Source organism: Eucyclogobius newberryi, unplaced genomic scaffold, assembly GCF_026437365.1.
Source record: "Eucyclogobius newberryi isolate DKJ021-1_F unplaced genomic scaffold, fEucNew1.0.hap1 SCAF_45, whole genome shotgun sequence".
Taxonomy (NCBI): Eukaryota; Metazoa; Chordata; class Actinopteri; order Gobiiformes; family Gobiidae; genus Eucyclogobius; species Eucyclogobius newberryi.
In genome coordinates, this window is record NW_027316112.1 from 121,093 (window position 1) to 141,574 (window position 20,482).

The window sequence follows — 20,482 nt, forward strand, 5'->3', positions numbered from 1 at the left end:
TGTGTGAGACATGTGTCTGTGAGAGACATGTGTCTGTGTGAGACATGTGTCTGTGTGAGACATGTGTCTGAGAGACATGTGTCTGTGTGAGACATGTGTCTGTGTGAGACATGTGTCTGTGTGAGACATGTGTCTGTGTGAGACATGTGTCTGTGTGAGACATGTGTCTGTGAGAGACATGTGTCTGTGTGAGACATGTGTCTGTGTGAGACATGTGTCTGTGAGAGACATGTGTCTGTGTGAGACATGTGTCTGTGAGAGACATGTGTCTGTGAGAGACATGTGTCTGTGAGAGACATGTGTCTGTGTGAGACATGTGTCTGTGAGAGACATGTGTCTGTGTGAGACATGTGTCTGTGAGAGACATGTGTCTGTGAGAGACATGCGTCTGTGTGAGACATGCGTCTGTGTGAGACATGCGTCTGTGTGAGACATGCGTCTGTGTGAGACATGCGTCTGTGTGAGACATGCGTCTGTGTGAGACATGCGTCTGTGTGAGACATGCGTCTGTGTGAGACATGTGTCTGTGTGAGACATGTGTCTGTGTGAGACATGTGTCTCTGCACGGCTAAAATAAAGAACCACTTTTGAACTTGGTTATATTTCGCCTCATTTTCTCTCATTTGTTACAGTTTAGTTTCCACAACAGAATTCTGGAGCAGCAGAGTTACAGGACTTTCAGCTGCACAGTGGAGTTACAGGACTTTCAGCTGCACAGTGGAGTTACAGGACTTTCAGCTGCACAGTGGAGTTACAGGACTTTCAGCTGCACAGTGGAGTTACAGGACTTTCAGCTGCACAGTGGAGTTACAGGACTTTCAGCTGCACAGTGGAGTTACAGGACTTTCAGCTGCACAGTGGAGTTACAGGACTTTCAGCTGCACAGTGGAGTTACAGGACTTTCAGCTGCACAGTGGAGTTACAGGACTTTCAGCTGCACAGTGGAGTTACAGGACTTTCAGCTGCACAGTGGAGTTACAGGACTTTCAGCTGCACAGTGGAGTTACAGGACTTTCAGCTGCACAGTGGAGTTACAGGACTTTCAGCTGCACAGTGGAGTTACAGGACTTTCAGCTGCACAGTGGAGTTACAGGACTTTCAGCTGCACAGTGGAGTTACAGGACTTTCAGCTGCACAGTGGCTTCTCACCAACTACAAGCCCGAGCCCCCCCTGCTGTGGACGATATTAAACTGGCACAACAACTTAACACTTTCTACTGCAGATTTGACTCCCCCTCCCCCACTGTGGCCACCCCTGCCATCCCGACCCCGGTCCCCCCCACCTGCCCCGCCCCTCTTACAGTTCAGGAACAGGAAGTGTGCAGATTATTCGGCAAATCCAACCCGCGAAAAGCTGCTGGACCTGACGGTGTCACCCCGGCCACCTTAAGACACTGTGCAGGCGAGCTGGCCCCTGTCTTCACTGGCATTTTTAACACCTCCTGGAGTCATGCCATGTCCCAGCTTCAAGTCGTCCATCATTGTCCCTGTCCCCAAGAAGCCCCGGATCACTGGACTTAATGACCACAGACCTGTCGTGCTGACGTCTGTCATGAAGTCATTTGAGCGCATGGTCCTTCCACACCACAAGTCCCTCATCTCCCCCCTGCTGGACCTCCTGCTGGACCTCCTGCTGGACCTCCTGCTGGACCTCCTGCTGGACCTCCTGCTGGACTCCCTGCTGGACCTCCTGCTGGACCTCCTGCTGGACCTCCTGCTGGACCTCTAGCAGTTCACCTACAGAGCCAACAGGTCTGTGGACGACACCATCAACCTGGCTCTCCACTTCACCTGCAGCACCTGGACTCCTCTGGAACCTACACCAGGATCCTGTTTGTGGACTTCAGCTCTGCATCAACACCACCTCCTGCTCTGCTCCAGGACAAGCTCTCCCAGCTCAACGTACCCGACTCCACCTGCAGGTGGAGTCAGCCGGTGGAGCACCAACTTCCTGACAGATCGGACACAGTGTGTGCGGCTGGGGAAGAATGTCTCAGACACACGGACCATCAGCACAGGAGCTCCACAGGGCTGTGTACTTTCTCCCCTGCTCTTCTCCCTGTACACGAAATGCTGCACCTCCAGCCACGCCTCCATCAAACTAATCAAGTTTGCAGACGACGCCGCCCTCATCACCACGACGACGCCGCCCTCATCACTCCCTCATCTGCCTGAAGAGTGGCTCCAGCTCCAGTCTCCTTGTGTCCGTCTGTCCGTCTGTGAGAGTCGGATCTCTCCTTCACTGGAACTCCTCCAGGTTTCTACGCTTTTTTCCCAAAGAGGTTTTTTTGTAGTTTTTCCTGGCCGAGAAGGAGAGACTAAGGACAGAGGACCCTGGGACATCGTCCATCGCCACCACAGACATTGTTGATTCATTTCTCCCTGTGGCCCTCAGAGGCAACTGTTGTTGTGATTTTGGGCCTTACAAAAATAAATTGATTTGATTTGATTTGATCACCACGACGACGCCGCCCTGAGGTCTGTGTCTGTGTGTGTTTGTGTGTCTAGTATCTAACTAGTACTAGTTGCAGTACTAGTTGCAGTACTAGTTGCAGTACTAGTTGTAGTACTAGTTGCAGTACTAGTTGCAGTACTAGTTGTACTAGTACTAGTTGTACTAGTACTAGTTGTACTAGTTGCAGTACTAGTTGCTGTACTAGTTGCAGTACTAGTTGCAGTACTAGTTGCAGTACTAGTTGCAGTACTAGTTGCAGTACTAGTTGCAGTACTAGTTGTAGTACTAGTTGCTGTACTAGTTGCAGTACTAGTTGCAGTACTAGTTGTAGTACTAGTTGCAGTACTAGTTGCAGTACTAGTACTAGTTACCTCTCCGTGGTAGATGAGGATCTGGAAGAACGTGTCCATCAGGAGGATTCTGTCGGGGAGAATGGAACTTGAGTCCAACAAAACCGGCTGCAACAGAAAGAACATGGAACCATCAAACACACGACTCTGGGGCGGGTTAAGTGTCTTGCCCAAGGACACAACAGCAGTATTCACCTGAGGCAGCTGCCATCGCACCGCCCATCTGATGGTCAGCGGATCTGACCGATCCACTGACCATCAGATCAGAAGACCAACACTGAGCTACTGCCTGAATATTAGAGACTGTTCCCAACAAGCCCTTAGAGGGGCCCTTAGAGGGGCCCTTAGAGGCTTAGGGGGGCCCTTGGGGGGGCTGTTGGGGGGCCCTCACCTCCGGGGGCCCGCTGAAGCTGTAGGCGTAGAGCACAGGCTGCACCATGATCAGGGCCTGCGTCAGGTCCTGGCGGGTGAAGTGGTGCCTGTAGAAGCTGCTCTCGTCTGGACTGTTGTTGAACACCTGAAGGAACGGAGAACGCCTCAGGTGGAACATGAACTGTGGACCAATCAGAGCGAGGCAGGGTTAGCAGAGGTGGAGCTAAGAGTGAGAGGAAAGGACCAATGAGAGCTCACCTGAGGGTAGAGGGAGAAGGTCTCTGAGAACCTGAAGGAGTTTGGGTCGTCTTTGTGGTAATCTCCAAACTTCTGACACTGGAACAAACATGAGATCAACAATGACCAGCAGAGGGCGCTGTGCAGTACTGTTACTGCAGCAGCAGAGGGCGCTGTGCAGTACTGTTACTGCAGCAGCAGAGGGCGCTGTGCAGTACTGTTACTGCAGCAGCAGAGGGCGCTGCAGAGGGCGCTGTGCAGTACTGTTACTGCAGCAGCAGAGGGCGCTGTGCAGTACTGTTACTGCAGCAGCAGAGGGCGCTGCAGAGGGCGCTGTGCAGTACTGTTACTGCAGCAGCAGAGGGCGCTGTGCAGTACTGTTACTGCAGCAGCAGAGGGCGCTGTGCAGTACTGTTACTGCAGCAGCAGAGGGCGCTGTGCAGTACTGTTACTGCAGCAGCAGAGGGCGCTGCAGAGGGCGCTGTGCAGTACTGTTACTGCAGCAGCAGAGGGCGCTGTGCAGTACTGTTACTGCAGCAGCAGAGGGCGCTGTGCAGTACTGTTACTGCAGCAGCAGAGGGCGCTGTGCAGTACTGTTACTGCAGCAGCAGAGGGCGCTGCAGAGGGCGCTGTGCAGTACTGTTACTGCAGCAGCAGAGGGCGCTGTGCAGTACTGTTACTGCAGCAGCAGAGGGCGCTGTGCAGTACTGTTACTGCAGCAGCAGAGGGCGCTGTGCAGTACTGTTACTGCAGCAGCAGAGGGCGCTGTGCAGTACTGTTACTGCAGCAGCAGAGGGCGCTGTGCAGTACTGTTACTGCAGCAGCAGGGGGCGCTGTGCAGTACTGTTACTGCAGCAGCAGAGGGCGCTGTGCAGTACTGTTACTGCAGCAGCAGAGGGCGCTGTGCAGTACTGTTACTGCAGCAGCAGAGGGCGCTGCAGAGGGCGCTGTGCAGTACTGTTACTGCAGCAGCAGAGGGCGCTGTGCAGTACTGTTACTGCAGCAGCAGAGGGCGCTGTGCAGTACTGTTACTGCAGCAGCAGGGGGCGCTGTGCAGTACTGTTACTGCAGCAGCAGAGGGCGCTGTGCAGTACTGTTACTGCAGCAGCAGAGGGCGCTGTGCAGTACTGTTACTGCAGCAGCAGAGGGCGCTGTGCAGTACTGTTACTGCAGCAGCAGGGGGCGCTGCAGAGGGCGCTGTGCAGTACTGTTACTGCAGCAGCAGAGGGCGCTGTGCAGTACTGTTACTGCAGCAGCAGAGGGCGCTGTGCAGTACTGTTACTGCAGCAGCAGAGGGCGCTGTGCAGTACTGTTACTGCAGCAGCAGAGGGCGCTGTGCAGTACTGTTACTGCAGCAGCAGGGGGCGCTGTGCAGTACTGTTACTGCAGCAGCAGAGGGCGCTGTGCAGTACTGTTACTGCAGCAGCAGAGGGCGCTGTGCAGTACTGTTACTGCAGCAGCAGAGGGCGCTGCAGAGGGCGCTGTGCAGTACTGTTACTGCAGCAGCAGAGGGCGCTGTGCAGTACTGTTACTGCAGCAGCAGAGGGCGCTGTGCAGTACTGTTACTGCAGCAGCAGGGGGCGCTGTGCAGTACTGTTACTGCAGCAGCAGAGGGCGCTGTGCAGTACTGTTACTGCAGCAGCAGAGGGCGCTGTGCAGTACTGTTACTGCAGCAGCAGAGGGCGCTGTGCAGTACTGTTACTGCAGCAGCAGGGGGCGCTGCAGAGGGCGCTGTGCAGTACTGTTACTGCAGCAGCAGAGGGCGCTGTGCAGTACTGTTACTGCAGCAGCAGAGGGCGCTGTGCAGTACTGTTACTGCAGCAGCAGGGGGCGCTGTGCAGTACTGTTACTGCAGCTGCAGAGGGCGCTGTGCAGTACTGTTACTGCAGCAGCAGGGGGCGCTGCAGAGGGCGCTGTGCAGTACTGTTACTGCAGCAGCAGAGGGCGCTGTGCAGTACTGTTACTGCAGCAGCAGAGGGCGCTGTGCAGTACTGTTACTGCAGCAGCAGAGGGCGCTGTGCAGTACTGTTACTGCAGCAGCAGAGGGCGCTGCAGAGGGCGCTGTGCAGTACTGTTACTGCAGCAGCAGAGGGCGCTGTGCAGTACTGTTACTGCAGCAGCAGAGGGCGCTGTGCAGTACTGTTACTGCAGCAGCAGGGGGCGCTGTGCAGTACTGTTACTGCAGCAGCAGAGGGCGCTGTGCAGTACTGTTACTGCAGCAGCAGAGGGCGCTGTGCAGTACTGTTACTGCAGCAGCAGGGGGCGCTGCAGAGGGCGCTGTGCAGTACTGTTACTGCAGCAGCAGAGGGCGCTGTGCAGTACTGTTACTGCAGCAGCAGAGGGCGCTGTGCAGTACTGTTACTGCAGCAGCAGGGGGCGCTGTGCAGTACTGTTACTGCAGCTGCAGAGGGCGCTGTGCAGTACTGTTACTGCAGCAGCAGGGGGCGCTGCAGAGGGCGCTGTGCAGTACTGTTACTGCAGCAGCAGAGGGCGCTGTGCAGTACTGTTACTGCAGCAGCAGAGGGCGCTGTGCAGTACTGTTACTGCAGCAGCAGAGGGCGCTGTGCAGTACTGTTACTGCAGCAGCAGAGGGCGCTGTGCAGTACTGTTACTGCAGCTGCAGAGGGCGCTGTGCAGTACTGTTACTGCAGCAGCAGGGGGCGCTGCAGAGGGCGCTGTGCAGTACTGTTACTGCAGCAGCAGAGGGCGCTGTGCAGTACTGTTACTGCAGCAGCAGAGGGCCCTGTGCAGTACTGTTACTGCAGCAGCAGGGGGCGCTGCAGAGGGCGCTGCAGGGGGCGCTGTGCAGTACTGTTACTGCAGCAGCAGGGGGCGCTGTGCAGTACTGTTACTGCAGCAGCAGGGGGCGCTGTGCAGTACTGTTACTGCAGCAGCAGGGGGCGCTGTGCAGTACTGTTACTGCAGCTGCAGAGGGCGCTGTGCAGTACTGTTACTGCAGCAGCAGGGGGCGCTGCAGAGGGCGCTGTGCAGTACTGTTACTGCAGCAGCAGGGGGCGCTGTGCAGTACTGTTACTGCAGCAGCAGGGGGCGCTGTGCAGTACTGTTACTGCAGCAGCAGGGGGCGCTGTGCAGTACTGTTACTGCAGCTGCAGAGGGCGCTGTGCAGTACTGTTACTGCAGCAGCAGGGGGCGCTGCAGAGGGCGCTGTGCAGTACTGTTACTGCAGCAGCAGGGGGCGCTGTGCAGTACTGTTACTGCAGCTGCAGAGGGCGCTGTGCAGTACTGTTTCTGCAGCTGCAGAGGGCCCTGTGCAGTACTGTTACTGCAGCAGCAGGGGGCGCTGCAGAGGGCGCTGCAGGGGGCGCTGTGCAGTACCAGGCGGATGAGTTGGCGGTCGAGCCACCTCAGGACGTCCGGTCCTTCTTCGGTCTCGGCTCGATAAACGGCCAAACGAGCCATCAAGATGGCCGCCGCCTCCTGGTCAAAGGACGCGGCGATGCTCTGGATCTGAGACTGAGCGTCCGCCCAACTGTAACACACAGTTACACACACAGTTACACACACTGTAACACACACTGTAACACACACTGTAACACACACACAGTTACACACAGTTACACACAGTTACACACACACACAGTTACACACAGTTACACAGTTACACACAGTGTAACACACTGTAACAAACTGTAACACACACTGTAACACACACTGTTACACACACTAACGCACACACAATAACACACACTGTAACACACGCTAACACACACTGTTCCACACACTAACACACACTAACACAAACTAACACACTGTAACACACACTGTAACACACACTGTAACACACACTAACACACACTAACACAAACTAACACACACTAACACACACTGTAACACATATTGTAACACACTAACACACCCTGTAACACAAACTAACACACACTGTAACACACACTAACACACCCTTTAACACACACTGTAACACACCCTTTAACACACCCTTTAACACACCCTTTAACACACACTGCAACACACACTGCAACACACACTGCAACACACACTGCAACACACACTGTAACACACACTGTAACACACACTGTAACACACCCTGTAACACACAGTAACACACACTGTAACACACACTGCAACACACACTGCAACACACACTGTAACACACCCTGTAACACCCTGTAACACACCCTGTAACACACACTAACACACACTAACACACCCTTTAACACACACTGTAACACACACTGTAACACACACTGCAACACACACTGTAACACACACTAACACACCCTTTAACACACACTGTAACACACACTGTAACACACACTGCAACACACCCTGCAACACACCCTGCAACACACACTGCAACACACCCTGTAACACACCCTGTAACACACACTGTAACACACACCCTGTAACACACACCCTGTAACACACACCCTGTAACACACACTGTAACACACACTAACACACACTGCAACACACTGCAACACACACTGTAACACACACTGCAACACACTGTAACACACACTAACACACACTGTAACACCCCCCCTGTAACACACACTAACACACACTAACACACACTAACACACCCTGTAACACCCCCTAACACACACTGTAACACACACTAACACACCCTGTAACACACCCTGTAACACACCCTGTAACACACACTGTAACACACACTAACACACCCTGTAACACACCCTGTAACACACCCTGTAACAAACCCTGTAACACCCCCTGTAACACACCCTGTAACACACCCTAACACACACTGTAACACACACTAACACACACTGTAACACACCCTGTAACACACCCTGTAACACACCCTGTAACACACCCTGTAACACACCCTGTAACACACACTAACACACCCTGTAACACACCCTGTAACACACCCTGTAACACACACTGTAACACACTGTAACACACACTGTAACATACACTGTAACACACACTAACACACACTAACACACACTGTAACACACACTAACACACACTAACACACACTGCAACACACTGTAACACACCCTGTAACACACACTGTAACACACACTAACACACACTAACACACACTAACACACCCTTTAACACACACTGCAACACACACTGTAACACACACTAACACACCCTGTAACACACACTAACACACACTAACACACCCTTTAACACACACTGCAACACACACTAACACACACTGTAACACACACACACACCCCCTGTAACACACACACACACACACACACCATAACTAACATACCCTGTAACACACCCTGTGACACACACTAACACACACTAACACACACTAACACACCCTGTAACACACACTAACACACCCTGTAACACACCCTGTAACACACTAAAACACACACTGTAACACAAACTAACACACACTGTAACACACACTAACACACCCTAACACACACTAACACACCCTGTAACACACACTGTAACACACACTAACACACACTAACACAAACTAACACACCCTGTAACACACACTAACACACCCTGTAACACACACTAACACAAACTAACACACCCTGTAACACACCCTGTAACACACTACAACACACACTGTAACACAAACTAACACACACTGTAACACACACTAACACCCTGTAACACACCCTGTAACACACACTAACACACACTAACACAAACTAACACAAACTAACACACTAACACACCCTGTAACACACATTGTAACACACACTAACACACCCTGTAACACACATTGTAACACACACTAACACACCCTGTAACACACCCTGTAACACACCCTGTAACATACACTGTAACACACACTAACACACACTAACACACACTTTAACACACACTAACACACACTAACACAAACTGTAACACACTGTAACACACACTAACACACCCTTTAACACACACTGTAACACACACTAACGCACACACAATAACACACACTGTAACACACACTGTAACACACGCTAACACACACTGTTCCACACACTAACACACACTAACACACACTAACACACACTAACACACACTAACACACACTAACACAAACTAACACACTGTAACACACACTGTAACACACACTAACACAAACTAACACACCCTGTAACACACCCTGTAACACACCCTGTAACACACCCTGTAACACACCCTAACACACCCTGTAACACACTGTAACACACACTGTAACATACACTGTAACACACACTGTAACACACACTAACACACACTAACACACACTGTAACACACACTAACACACACTAACACACACTGCAACACACTGTAACACGACCTGTAACACAAACTGTAACACACACTAACACACACTAACACACACTAACACACCCTTTAACACACACTGCAACACACACTGTAACACACACTAACACACCCTGTAACACACACTAACACACACTAACACACCCTTTAACACACACTGCAACACACACTAACACACACTGTAACACACACACACACCCCCTGTAACACACACACACACACCATAACTAACATACCCTGTAACACACCCTGTGACACACACTAACACACACTAACACACACTAACACACCCTGTAACACACACTAACACACCCTGTAACACACCCTGTAACACACTAAAACACACACTGTAACACAAACTAACACACACTGTAACACACACTAACACACCCTAACACACACTAACACACCCTGTAACACACACTGTAACACACACTAACACACACTAACACAAACTAACACACCCTGTAACACACACTAACACACCCTGTAACACACACTAACACAAACTAACACAAACTAACACACCCTGTAACACACCCTGTAACACACTACAACACACACTGTAACACAAACTAACACACACTGTAACACACACTAACACACCCTGTAACACACCCTGTAACACACACTAACACACACTAACACAAACTAACACAAACTAACACACACTAACATACCCTGTAACACACACTGTAACACACACTAACACACACTAACACAAACTAACACAAACTAACACACACTAACACAAACTAACACACTAACACACCCTGTAACACACATTGTAACACACACTAACACACCCTGTAACACACATTGTAACACACACTAACACACCCTGTAACACACCCTGTAACACACCCTGTAACATACACTGTAACACACTAAAACACACACTGTAACACAAACTAACACACACTGTAACACACACTAACACACCCTAACACACACTAACACACCCTGTAACACACACTGTAACACACACTAACACACACTAACACAAACTAACACACCCTGTAACACACCCTGTAACACACTAAAACACACACTGTAACACAAACTAACACACACTGTAACACACACTAACACACCCTAACACACACTAACACACCCTGTAACACACACTGTAACACACACTAACACACACTAACACAAACTAACACACCCTGTAACACACACTAACACACCCTGTAACACACACTAACACAAACTAACACAAACTAACACACCCTGTAACACACCCTGTAACACACTACAACACACACTGTAACACAAACTAACACACACTGTAACACACACTAACACACCCTGTAACACACCCTGTAACACACACTAACACACACTAACACAAACTAACACAAACTAACACACACTAACATACCCTGTAACACACACTGTAACACACACTAACACACACTAACACAAACTAACACAAACTAACACACACTAACACAAACTAACACACTAACACACCCTGTAACACACATTGTAACACACACTAACACACCCTGTAACACACATTGTAACACACACTAACACACCCTGTAACACACCCTGTAACACACCCTGTAACATACACTGTAACACACACTAACACACACTAACACACACTAACACACCCTGTAACAAACACTAACACACCCTGTAACACACCCTGTAACACACCCTGTAACACACCCTGTAACACACTAAAACACACACTGTAACACAAACTAACACACACTGTAACACACACTAACACACCCTAACACACACTAACACACCCTGTAACACACACTGTAACACACACTAACACACACTAACACAAACTAACACACACTAACACAAACTAACACACCCTGTAACACACACTAACACACCCTGTAACACACACTAACACAAACTAACACACACTAACACAAACTAACACACTAACACACCCTGTAACACACCCTGTAACACACTACAACACACACTGTAACACAAACTAACACACACTGTAACACACACTAACACACCCTGTAACACACACTAACACACACTAACACAAACTAACACACACTAACACAAGCTAACACACCCTGTAACACACACTAACACACCCTGTAACACACCCTGTAACACACACTAACACAAACTAACACACACTAACACACCCTGTAACACACCCTGTAACACACACTGTAACACACACTGTAACACAAACTAACACACACTAACACACACTTTAACACACACTAACACACACTGTAACACACACTGTAACACACACTGGAACACACACTAACACACCCTTTAACACACACTGTATCACACACTGCAACACACCCTGTAACACACACTGTAACACACACTGTAACACACCCTGTAACACACCCTGTAACACACCCTGTAACACACTAAAACACACCCTGTAACACACCCTGTAACACACACTAACAAACACTAACACACCCTTTAACACACACTGTAACACACACTGCAACACACACTGTAACACACCCTGTAACACACCCTGTAACACACCCTGTAACACACACTAACACAAACTAACACACCCTGTAACACACCCTGTAACACACTACAACACACACTGTAACACAAACTAACACACACTGTAACACACACTGTAACACAAACTAACACACACTGTAACACACACTAACACACCCTGTAACACACACTAACACACCCTGTAACACACACTAACACACACTAACACAAACTAACACAAACTAACACACACTAACATACCCTGTAACACACACTGTAACACACACTAACACACACTAACATACCCTGTAACACAAACTAACACACACTAACACAAACTAACACACTAACACACCCTGTAACACACATTGTAACACACACTAACACACCCTGTAACACACATTGTAACACACACTAACACACCCTGTAACACACCCTGTAACACACCCTGTAACATACACTGTAACACACACTAACACACACTAACACACACTGTAACACACACTGTAACACACACTAACACACCCTTTAACACACACTGTAACACACACTAACGCACACACAATAACACACACTGTAACACACACTGTAACACACGCTAACACACACTGTTCCACACACTAACACACACTAACACACACTAACACAAACTAACACACTGTAACACACACTGTAACACACACTGTAACACACACTAACACAAACTAACACACACTGTAACACACACTGTAACACACCCTGTAACACACCCTGTAACACACTAAAACACTCACTGTAACATAAACTAACACACACTAACACACACTAACACACCCAGTAACACACATTGTAACACACCCTGTAACACACCCTGTAACACACCCTGTAACACAAACTAACACACACTGTAACACACACTAACACACCCTTTAACACACACTGTAACACACACTAACACACACTAACACACCCTGTAACACACCCTGTAACACACCCTGTAACACACTAAAACACACCCTGTAACACAAATTAACACACACTGTAACACACACTAACACACCCTAACACACACTAACATACCCTGTAACACACACTGTAACACACACTAACACACACTAACACAAACTAACACAAACTAACACACACTAACACAAACTAACACACTAACACACCCTGTAACACACATTGTAACACACACTAACACACCCTGTAACACACCCTGTAACACACATTGTAACACACACTAACACACCCTGTAACACACCCTGTAACACACCCTGTAACATACACTGTAACATACACTAACACACACTGTAACACACACTGTAACACACACTGTAACACACACTAACACACCCTTTAACACACACTGTAACACACACTGTAACACACACTGTAACACACACTGTAACACACACTGTAACACACACTGTAACACACACTGTAACACACACTAACACAAACTAACACACACTGTAACACACACTAACACACACTGTAACACACACTAACACACACTAACACACAAACACACACTGTTACACACACTGTAACACACACTGCAACACACACTGCAACACACACTGTAACACACCCTGTAACACACTAAAACACACACTGTAACACAAACTAACACACACTGTAACACACACTAACACACACTAACACACCCTGTAACACACACTAACACAAACTAACACACACTAACACACACTGTAACACACATTGTAACACACTAACACACCCTGTAACACAAACTAACACACACTGTAACACACACTAACACACCCTTTAACACACACTGTAACACACCCTTTAACACACCCTTTAACACACACTGTAACACACACTGCAACACACACTGCAACACACACTGCAACACACACTGTAACACACACTGTAACACACACTGTAACACACACTGTAACACACACTGTAACACACACTAACACACACTAACACACACTGTAACACACACTGCAACACACACTGTAACACACCCTGTAACACCCTGTAACACACCCTGTAACACACCCTAACACACACTAACACACCATTTAACACACACTGTAACACACACTGTAACACACACTGCAACACACACTGTAACACACACTGTAACACACCCTTTAACACACACTGTAACACACACCCTGTAACACACACCCTGTAACACACACTGTAACACACACTAACACACACTGCAACACACTGCAACACACACTGTAACACACACTGCAACACACTGTAACACACACTAACACACACTGTAACACCCCCCCTGTAACACCCCCCCTGTAACACACACTAACACACACTAACACACACTAACACACCCTGTAACACCCCCTGTAACACACCCTAACACACACTGTAACACACACTAACACACCCTGTAACACACCCTGTAACACACCCTGTAACACACACTGTAACACACACTGTAACACACACTGTAACACACACTAACACACCCTGTAACACACCCTGTAACACCCCCTGTAACACACCCTAACACACACTGTAACACACACTAACACACACTGTAACACACACTAACACACACTGTAACACACCCTGTAACACACCCTGTAACACACCCTGTAACACACCCTGTAACACACCCTGTAACACACCCTGTAACACACACTAACACACCCTGTAACACACCCTGTAACACACCCTGTAACACACACTAACACACACTGTAACACACTGTAACACACTGTAACATACACTGTAACACACACTGTAACACACACTAACACACACTGTAACACACACTAACACACTAACACACACTGCAACACACTGTAACACACCCTGTAACACACACTGTAACACACACTAACACACACTAACACACCCTTTAACACACACTGCAACACACACTGTAACACACACTAACACACCCTGTAACACACACTAACACACACTAACACACCCTTTAACACACACTGCAACACACACTAACACACACTGTAACACACACACACACCCCCTGTAACACACACACACACACCATAACTAACATACCCTGTAACACACCCTGTGACACACACTAACACACACTAACACACACTAACACACCCTGTAACACACACTAACACACCCTGTAACACACCCTGTAACACACTAAAACACACACTGTAACACAAACTAACACACACTGTAACACAAACTAACACACCCTAACACACACTAACACACCCTGTAACACACACTGTAACACACACTAACACACACTAACACAAACTAACACACCCTGTAACACACACTAACACACCCTGTAACACACCCTGTAACACACACTAACACAAACTAACACACCCTGTAACACACCCTGTAACACACTACAACACACACTGTAACACAAACTAACACACACTGTAACACACACTAACACACCCTGTAACACACACTAACACACCCTGTAACACACACTAACACACACTAACACAAACTAACACACACTAACATACCCTGTAACACACACTGTAACACACACTAACACAAACTAACACACACTAACACAAACTAACACACTAACACACCCTGTAACACACATTGTAACACACACTAACACACCCTGTAACACACATTGTAACACACACTAACACACCCTGTAACACACCCTGTAACACACCCTGTAACATACACTAACACACACTTTAACACACACTAACACACACTAACACACACTGTAACACACACTGTAACACACCCTTTAACACACACTGTAACACACACTGTAACACACACTGTAACACACACTGTAACACACACTAACACACACTAACACACACTGTAACACACACTAACACACACTAACACACACTGTAACACACACTAACACACACTAACACACAAACACACACTGTTACACACACTGTAACACACACTGCAACACACACTGCAACACACACTGCAACACACACTAACACACACTGTAACACACACTGTAACACACACTGTAACACACACTAACACACCCTTTAACACACACTGTAACACACACTGTAACACACACTAACACACACTGCAACACACACTGCAACACACCCTGCAACACACACTGTAACACACACTGTAACACACACCCTGTAACACACACCCTGTAACACACACCCTGTAACACACACCCTGTAACACACACTGTAACACACACTGCAACACACTGCAACACACTGCAACACACTGCAACACACACTGTAACACACACTAACACACACTGTAACACCCCCCCTGTAACACCCCCCCTGTAACACACACTAACACACACTAACACACCCTGTAACACCCCCTGTAACACACCCTAACACACACTGTAACACACACTAACACACCCTGTAACACACCCTGTAACACACCCTGTAACACACCCTGTAACACACCCTGTAACACACACTAACACACCCTGTAACACACCCTGTAACACACCCTGTAACACACCCTAACACACCCTAACACACCCTGTAACACACCCTGTAACACACACTGTAACACACACTGTAACACACACTGTAACACACACTGTAACACACACTGTAACACACACTAACACACCCTGTAACACACCCTGTAACACACCCTGTAACACCCCCTGTAACACACACTAACACACACTGTAACACACACACTAACATACCCTGTAACACACCCTGTAACACACCCTGTAACACACCCTGTAACACACCCTGTAACACACACTAACACACACTGTAACACACACTAACACACACTGTAACACACACTGTAACACACCCTGTAACACACACTAACACACACTGTAACACACACTAACACACACTGTAACACACCCTGTAACACACCCTGTAACACACACTAACACACACTGTAACACACACTAACACACACTGTAACACACACTGTAACACACCCTGTAACACACACTAACACACACTGTAACACACACTAATACACACTGTAACACACACTGTAACACACACTGTAACACACACTAACACACACTGTAACACACACTAACACACACTGTAACACACACTGTAACACACCCTGTAACACACACTGTAACACACACTAACACACACTGTAACACACACTGTAACACACCCTGTAACACACACTAACACACACTGTAACACACACTAACACACACTGTAACACACACTGTAACACACCCTGTAACACACACTAACACACACTAACACACCCTTTAACACACACTGTAACACACACTGTAACACACACTGTAACACACACTAACACACCCTTTAACACACACTGTAACACACACTGTAACACACACTAACACACACTGCAACACACACTGCAACACACCCTGCAACACACACTGTAACACACACTGTAACACACACCCTGTAACACACACCCTGTAACACACACCCTGTAACACACACCCTGTAACACACACTGTAACACACACTGCAACACACTGCAACACACTGCAACACACACTGTAACACACACTAACACACACTGTAACACCCCCCCTGTAACACCCCCCCTGTAACACACACTAACACACACTAACACACCCTGTAACACCCCCTGTAACACACCCTAACACACACTGTAACACACACTAACACACCCTGTAACACACCCTGTAACACACCCTGTAACACACCCTGTAACACACACTAACACACCCTGTAACACACCCTGTAACACACCCTGTAACACACCCTAACACACCCTGTAACACACCCTGTAACACACACTGTAACACACACTGTAACACACACTGTAACACACACTGTAACACACACTAACACACCCTGTAACACACCCTGTAACACACCCTGTAACACACCCTGTAACACACCCTGTAACACCCCCTGTAACACACACTAACACACACTGTAACACACACACTAACATACCCTGTAACACACCCTGTAACACACCCTGTAACACACCCTGTAACACACCCTGTAACACACACTAACACACACTGTAACACACACTAACACACACTGTAACACACACTGTAACACACCCTGTAACACACACTAACACACACTGTAACACACACTGTAACACACACTGTAACACACCCTGTAACACACACTAACACACACTGTAACACACACTAACACACACTGTAACACACACTGTAACACACCCTGTAACACACACTGTAACACACACTAATACACACTGTAACACACACTGTAACACACACTGTAACACACACTAACACACACTGTAACACACACTAACACACACTGTAACACACACTGTAACACACCCTGTAACACACACTGTAACACACACTAACACACACCCTGTAACACACACTAACACACACTGTAACACACACTAACACACACTGTAACACACACTGTAACACACCCTGTAACACACACTAACACACACTGTAACACACACTAACACACACTGTAACACACACTAACACACACTGTAACACACACTGTAACACACCCTGTAACACACACTGTAACACACACTGTAACACACACTAACACACACTAACACAAACTAACACACACTGTAACACACACTAACACACACTGTAACACACACTAACACACAAACACACACTGTTACACACACTGTAACACACACTGCAACACACACTGCAACACACACTGCAACACACACTGCAACACACACTGCAACACACACTGTAACACACACTGTAACACACCCTGTAACACACTAAAACACACACTGTAACACAAACTAACACACACTGTAACACACACTAACACACACTAACACACCCTGTAACACACACTAACACAAACTAACACACACTAACACACACTGTAACACATATTGTAACACACTAACACACCCTGTAACACAAACTAACACACACTGTAACACACACTAACACACCCTTTAACACACACTGTAACACACACTAACACACACTAACACACCCTGTAACACACCCTGTAACACACCCTGTAACACACTAAAACACACCCTGTAACACAAATTAACACACACTGTAACACACACTAACACACCCTAACACACACTAACATACCCTGTAACACACACTGTAACACACACTAACACACACTAACACAAACTAACACAAACTAACACACACTAACACAAACTAACACACTAACACACCCTGTAACACACATTGTAACACACACTAACACACCCTGTAACACACCCTGTAACACACATTGTAACACACACTAACACACCCTGTAACACACCCTGTAACACACCCTGTAACATACACTGTAACATACACTAACACACACTGTAACACACACTGTAACACACACTGTAACACACACTAACACACCCTTTAACACACACTGTAACACACACTGTAACACACACTGTAACACACACTGTAACACACACTGTAACACACACTGTAACACACACTGTAACACACACTAACACAAACTAACACACACTGTAACACACACTAACACACACTGTAACACACACTAACACACAAACACACACTGTTACACACACTGTAACACACACTGCAACACACACTGCAACACACACTGTAACACACCCTGTAACACACTAAAACACACACTGTAACACAAACTAACACACACTGTAACACACACTAACACACACTAACACACCCTGTAACACACACTAACACAAACTAACACACACTAACACACACTGTAACACACATTGTAACACACTAACACACCCTGTAACACAAACTAACACACACTGTAACACACACTAACACACCCTTTAACACACACTGTAACACACCCTTTAACACACCCTTTAACACACACTGTAACACACACTGCAACACACACTGCAACACACACTGCAACACACACTGTAACACACACTGTAACACACACTGTAACACACACTGTAACACACACTAACACACACTAACACACACTGTAACACACACTGCAACACACACTGTAACACACCCTGTAACACCCTGTAACACACCCTGTAACACACCCTAACACACACTAACACACCCTTTAACACACACTGTAACACACACTGTAACACACACTGCAACACACACTGTAACACACACTAACACACCCTTTAACACACACTGTAACACACACCCTGTAACACACACACTGTAACACACACTGTAACACACACTAACACACACTGCAACACACTGCAACACACTGCAACACACACTGTAACACACACTGCAACACACTGTAACACACACTAACACACACTGTAACACCCCCCCTGTAACACCCCCCCTGTAACACACACTAACACACACTAACACACACTAACACACCCTGTAACACCCCCTGTAACACACCCTAACACACACTGTAACACACACTAACACACCCTGTAACACACCCTGTAACACACCCTGTAACACACACT

General features: G+C 47.5%; 1 protein-coding gene across 2 annotated transcripts in view; it reads right to left on the bottom strand.

The window, feature by feature from the left end:
• The window catches only part of LOC140380209 (protein transport protein Sec23A), an 81,317-nt gene that overhangs the window by 21,697 nt on the left and 39,138 nt on the right, over window positions 1–20,482 (bottom strand). For both annotated transcript variants that reach the window (XM_072464373.1, XM_072464374.1), the window contains exons 14-17: window positions 6,751–6,904; window positions 3,436–3,513; window positions 3,197–3,358; window positions 2,827–2,913 (exon numbers count right to left, since the gene is read on the bottom strand). In XM_072464373.1, coding sequence (XP_072320474.1) covers window positions 2,827–2,913; window positions 3,197–3,358; window positions 3,436–3,513; window positions 6,751–6,904 — 481 coding nt within the window. The remainder of the gene's footprint in view (window positions 1–2,826; window positions 2,914–3,196; window positions 3,359–3,435; window positions 3,514–6,750; window positions 6,905–20,482) is intronic.